This window comes from Crocuta crocuta, unplaced genomic scaffold (assembly GCF_008692635.1).
Source record: "Crocuta crocuta isolate KB4526 unplaced genomic scaffold, BGI_CrCroc_1.0 scaffold140, whole genome shotgun sequence".
Classification (NCBI taxonomy): domain Eukaryota; kingdom Metazoa; phylum Chordata; class Mammalia; order Carnivora; family Hyaenidae; genus Crocuta; species Crocuta crocuta.
The window spans coordinates 5,706,279-5,712,484 of NW_027527775.1; the positions used below are offsets into that span (position 1 = coordinate 5,706,279).

At 41.4% G+C, this 6,206-nt stretch overlaps 1 protein-coding gene across 1 annotated transcript in view; it reads left to right on the forward strand.

Moving 5' to 3' along the window:
* Positions 1–5,981, forward strand: part of SGCZ (sarcoglycan zeta) — a 461,792-nt gene extending 455,811 nt beyond the window's left edge. The window contains exon 7 of the mRNA XM_077772719.1: positions 4,418–5,981. Coding sequence (XP_077628845.1) covers positions 4,418–4,612 — 195 coding nt within the window. The 3' untranslated portion in view covers positions 4,613–5,981. The remainder of the gene's footprint in view (positions 1–4,417) is intronic.
* The last annotated feature ends 225 nt before the right edge of the window (positions 5,982–6,206 follow it).

Below are 6,206 nucleotides of genomic sequence, written 5' to 3' on the forward strand. Positions count from 1 at the left end.
CCCAAGTTAGGGTAGCTGTTGGGGATACAGTCTTCACAAAGAAGAGGGGGCTACAAGGGAAGGGAAGTTAAAAAATTACCAATCATTAAACAGAGGACGTTTCAGATAGTTGTAGGCTTGAAGCTCCTGATATGTGCAAGGCTGTGTGGTTTTAGCGTCGCGGGGACCGAGGGAAGTTTTACTCTTTGGGAATAGTCCGTTTTAAAATTTAAATTAGGCCGATTTAAGTCTACAGTTGAGTACACAAATAACAAACAGGTTTTTGAAAGTTCTTATTTTGAGAGAGAGAAAGAGAGACGGAGCCCCCAGCAGGCTCCTCACTGCCAGCACAGAGCCTGACGTGGGACTCAAACTCCCCAACCGTGAGATCGTGACTTGAGCCATAATCAAGAGTCTGATGCTTAACCAACGGAGCCATTTGGGGGCCCCTAAAAGTAAGCAGGTTTTTAAACAAAGCTACAAAACCTGGAGCTCTCAAAGGGGAGGAAACGTGGTGAGAAAGGACAGAGAGGGACAAAGAAAAGGAAGCCAAAACGGGGACTCTAACCCCAGCCCAGTAACTCTAGCCCCTTAGCAGGTTGATCGGTCCTGGTGGGAATCTCCCCAAATCACTGAAGGGACCTAAATGGGAGTCCCTTTCTCCAGAAGTACCTGTAGCGAAGAGAAGAACCAGGAGGTTCCTGCTCGGGTGGGAGGCTCCAAATGCACCAAGTCTGTGGGTAACAACTACTACCCCCTGAAGGCCAAGGCTGGGCACTTGTGGGGGTGGGGGAGATCCCTGCCACCTGTGCCAAGCGAGCCCTGGCGCACTCCGCGGAAGGAAAAGACCAGGGAGCAAACCGAGAACGCTAAGATAGAAAAGAAAATCGTATGGGAGGATTAGGAGGAACTTAACTGAGGACCCTGGGGGAGAAGAAGGGGGGAAATGGTGGGGGAGAGGGAGAGAGGCAAACCATGAGAGACTNGTCCAGGCCTACAGTCCCCAGTCCCCCTGGCTCCCGTCTCCTCTTAGGGTCCCTTCTTGGTCCACAAATGGACTTGGGTCCGTGGATCCAGCAACGGTGGAGATGGGACCAGTACCAAGATGAAGAAGTACAGGCAAGTCTTTCTTGGGGCTGGAGCAGCAGGGAGGTGGCACAGAGGAAGGAATGGCCAGCTAACTCTCCGAAGAGGCATCAGGGAGAATATTTTACTGTATTTATTTACTTTTATTTTTTTTACAATAATTTATTGTCAAGTTGGTTTCCATGTAACACCCAGTGCTCATCCCCACAAGTGCCCCCCCCGTGCCCATCTCCCCCCTCTCCCCCCACACCCATGAGTCCTCAGTTTGTTCTCNTAATGTGTTTGGCAAGTCTGGGATTTCTGCTCTCTGAAAGCACGCCAGCTTCTATAAAGACGTGAGGAAGACGGGGTGTGATGGGCAAGCCCAGTTCCTCTCTTAAACTCAACCAGTAGAGAAGTCCTCCCTTGGTACCTGCGCAGAAGTGTGTGAAAGAGCCCGGAGTGTCTTAATAGTTACTGTTATACTCCCTGATGTCCCTTAACAAGGGGACACAGAGCCAGGAGAAATGAGGTCCAGCATCTGTACCCTGAAATGTGTCATTTCCTTTTGCTTAGTTTTGTGTACTTTTAACTTTCCTATCAGGAAAAAAAGGTCTCCTTAAAAAAAAAAAAATGAGAACAAAAGCACAGAAGTAATCATTTAACCTTTAAAGAAGTAATTATGGGGTAATAATTTTCAATATTTGACACCTGCAAACAAAAGTTTTAATCTTGCTTTAACTTTGAATATTGTTGGTACATTCAATCATCCATATACTTTACAATCTATTCATTTATTTCACAACCATTTATATCATGGAAGCTGTCTGTTGCAGGGTCAAACATTGTGAAGTTATAAAAAAATTTCAGCTATGATTCTACCTCCAAAGAAGATATAATTTAGTAGATGAAGGAAGATATAAATAAGACTATAAAATAACATCAAATGATGAGCGAAATAAAAAATAATAATACATTTCAAGGGGAGAGCCAATAAGGAATCTTTCCACCTTGGATCATCAGGGAAAGGTCTATGGAGGGTGAAGTGAATGCACTGGGCTTTGCTGGAGGGTGACATTTGTACCTCAGAGAGGAGAGACCTGCCCATTGGCGAAGGAAGAACATTATTTTATGCACCGTGCACTGGCACAATTTTATGCACTGTTCTGCAGCTGTGAACCAAAGACGCCTATAGATCAAACTTGCAAGTAAGAGAAACAAACAGTAAATAAAGGAATACACATTTAATACAGGGTTAGGAAGGGACTGGAACTGTAGAGAAAAGTAAAGCTGTCAAAGAGAGATTAATGGATTAGTGTTATTTTCATAGGTTAAGAGAGCCCTTTTATAGGGGCGCCTGGGTGGCTTAGTCAGTTAAGCGTCCGACTTTCGCTTAGGTCATGATCTTGGGGTTCGTGGGTTCGAGCCCCTCATCGGGCTCTGTCCTGACTTCCAGCTCAGAGCCTGGAGCCTGTTTCGGTCTGTGACTCCCTCTCTCTCTGACCCTCCCCTGCTCACGCTCTCGCTCTCTCTCTCTCTCTCTCTCTCTCTCCTGTCAAACTCAAAAGCCCTTTTATAGAAGGTGACCTTTTAGTGGAGATCTGAGCACATCTAAAGTAATCTACAATATATATGTCTATGGTCTCTGAACTCTCTTTCTGTCTTATTTGCAGCATTCAATAGATTCCTGTGTTTCAAAACTTTTTTAATTAAAAAATAAAGGAGCCTGCTATTAAAAATAATAAAAGCTAAGCAGAACAAGTCAGAGAAAGACAAATATCCTATGATTTCACTCATGTGAAATTTAAGAAACAAATGAATATAGGGGAAGGGAAAGAAAAATAAGATAAAAACAGTGATAAGGTAAATAAGAAAAATAAGATAAAAACCATAAAGGATTCTTAAATACAGAGAACAAACTGAGGATTGCTGGAGGGCAGGTGGGGGCTATGAGCTAAATGTGTGATGGGCTTTAACGAGGGCACTTGTTGGGATGAACACTGGGTGTTTATGTAAGTGATGAATCACTAAATTCTATTATTGAAACCAATACTACACTCCTTATTAACTATCTTGAACTTAAATACATACATACATACATACATACATAAAATAGCAATAAATACAAAAAAGACCAAAAAGCAGAAATCTCCTTCCTACCCCTGTTTTCTAGCCACCTGGTGAATAACTACTCCCACTTGTAAATATCTAGAGAAAAAAGTATACCAGGCTGAGGAAATAAACAGGGAGGAAACAAGAACTGAGGCCAGAGTTCTTCTGATGTGTTTGAGAAAATGCAAAAGCTGGAGCAAAGACAATGACCAGAAATGGTGTTAGTTAGAGGCCAAATCTCTGAGGGCTCCTGAGCCTTGGGAAGGAATCCATATTCATGATAAATGTGGTGCGAGGCCATCAGGGAATTTGAGCGCCGGTGACAAGATATGATCTGTATTTTTTAGAAATTCACTAAACAGGATGTAAAATAGGCTCTAAGAGGACCTCGATGGCAGTGGGCAGGCCAGTTAGGGGGCTACCCTGGGTTCCCAGTGAGAACCGAGTAGGACTTGGAGGCGGGCACTTATGTGGAAAAGGGATTCTCCTGTCAATTTAGAGATGCCTGTAGGCAGTAATTAGCCGCATAACAATGGAAAGAAGAAATAGCTCCAGGAAGTGGTTTCTTTGCTCCTTCAAATTCACGACCCAGCTTTTCTTTCTTTGAAACTTTTCCCCCTGCCGGTCAAAAACCATGTGATCACTGTCCAGAAAGTCCATGTTTGGAATAAATGAAGCAATTTGGCACATTACAAAATACAGGAAGCGTGGTGTACAGGTAATATGTTTCATGGAGACTTCAAACCTGATCATCACTAACAATTGTTAATAGTGCAAATTATCTATTTCCTTTAGACTACCTGTCAACACGATTTTATGACTATTTTGAAACCTCAGGCCAAGAGTAATTTTTTTAAAATTATTAATTGTCCATTCCTTCAGTAACGTCCTCTCCATGCACATCCTTATTTCCATGTATATTCTTTACACCAGGCATGATTAAGAAGTTAAAGGGAGACACTGTCAAACTCATTAATTTTCTGTGGTGTTTGAATAAGTGGGTTGGCCCCTTAAGCAGATTGTGCAGTATTGCTTTGCAGATCGAGGGCTTTCTGTCAGAACGCACCAGGTCTCAAAGGAGAAGAGAGCTGCTGAGCTTTGGGGCTGTGCCGTCGGAATGTAATTTGTTTGTTCAACAAAGCATGGCAGCTAAACCAATCGCATTGTTTGTTGTTTGGTCTTTCCTATTAGACCATGTTGTAAAGCTCTGAGGAACGGAGAATGCTAAAATGAATTGAAATTCACTTTCTCTTCCCCCTAGATATTTTTGAACGCAGAGAAAATCCGGCTGGGGAATCTACCGAGCGCCTCTTTTTCATCATCTTCACCCAGCTCCTCAAATTCTCGGCAGACCGTGTACGAACTGTGTGTCTGCCCCAATGGCAAACTGTACCTTTCTCCAGCGGGACTAGGTTCCACTTGTCAGTCCAGTAGCAGCATCTGCTTGTGGAGCTGAAGTGACTGATTTCTCCTCACACCAGAATAGCCTTTTGTTCTCGTCCGTCTGCTTCACAGTTCTGCTCGGTTTCCCTTGTGATCAGTCCAGAGCTTCTTCAAATGGTCCACAGAGCAACTTCCTCCAATGCAAGCAGGGATTCGCTGCCACCTTCTCTTGTGATGTACTGTCCTGCTCAGCGCAGAGAGTGTGGGTGACAGAACAGGGGAAAAATCACCTTCCGCAGGAAAACTGGATCATAACTTTTGCTCAAAAGGGAGAAAAAACATAGGTGCCTTTGCTACATCAAGTGAAGCACACAGTTTTAGATTTTTGCAGGACCTGGATATGAACTGCACATATATATACATTACATAGATGAAATTCTCAGTATCCAATGGCAAGATGAGATGGTTGACCCTGTCAGAAAACGAATTCGACAGTCTGAAAGCACAATTTTCCAATCATCTTTTTGGATGTAAACTTTTATCCCCAAGTTTTACAATTTTGAAGCATTATGTAATGCTTGCTTTACTAAAAATTAAATTCGATACATGATTTTTAACAAAACGAAACAGAACAAGACCAGTCCCACCTTGAGTTTTATTTGTTTCTTTGAATTCAATGTGTTGTTACTCTTTGTCTACTAAGTCTAGAATTTTGTACATTAGGTAATTTTGAAAGCACTCAGCAATATAATCTTTACAGAATTAACAAAATGCCATTATCCTGTCATTTGTCAGATCTGAATGGCCTTATATGGTATTTACTTGGCTTTTGCATGTGACGTATTTGCTTTTAACGAAACATCTAATTTATTCCAATATAAGATAGGATTTAGAGGGGTCTACTGATGGTATGGAATCCATAGATTTTTTTTTTTAATTCACATGCTATCCTTTTTGCTAGGTTCTCATGGTACAACTTTTTGTTTGCTCCATTCACTTTATATTTGACTCTGACTGCTAAAATCCAAACATCTCCTCTAAATAAATAAATACTAATGTGATGCATTATGCTGAGAATGGGTTCACTTTCCATTGGAATATAATCTTCAGAATTATATCTATGTATTTTTTATTGGAGATTAAGATTTAAGGATGGTAGAAAGTAAATTATAAATCCCTGCTTCAACAGTAAAAAATATAAATGTTAACAAACATGTTGAAAATGTGTTTACTCCATTAGATTACTATTTTAAGGAATTTGGTCATATTTCCTTTCAGCTCTTAATATTCAGTTATCTTTATTAGATTGTTAAGCTACCCTGGCATCAGAAGTCCTAGCTCCTTCCATTCTCCACTGCTTATTTTTGTAAAGTAGCACGAATAAATAACTCCAGATAATGCAGAGTTGTTGATCACAGTATTCCTTAACTGGAATTCTTGAAACTTACAGAGTCCAAGAATGTAAAATTGTATTAAGTTTTTCCTATTAAGGGAAGATGACTTGATTACTTTAAGGTAAGTCCTTAATTTTCACATGTCAATCAATTTTATTTTCCCCCATGTACCCTGTTGCAGGTGTATGGAAGCTTCATGCGGGGGTTCACGACTGTAGCACCTTTGAAATTCAGGCCTCTATAGACTAGAGCAAAGTGGGAAGGAGAACTTGT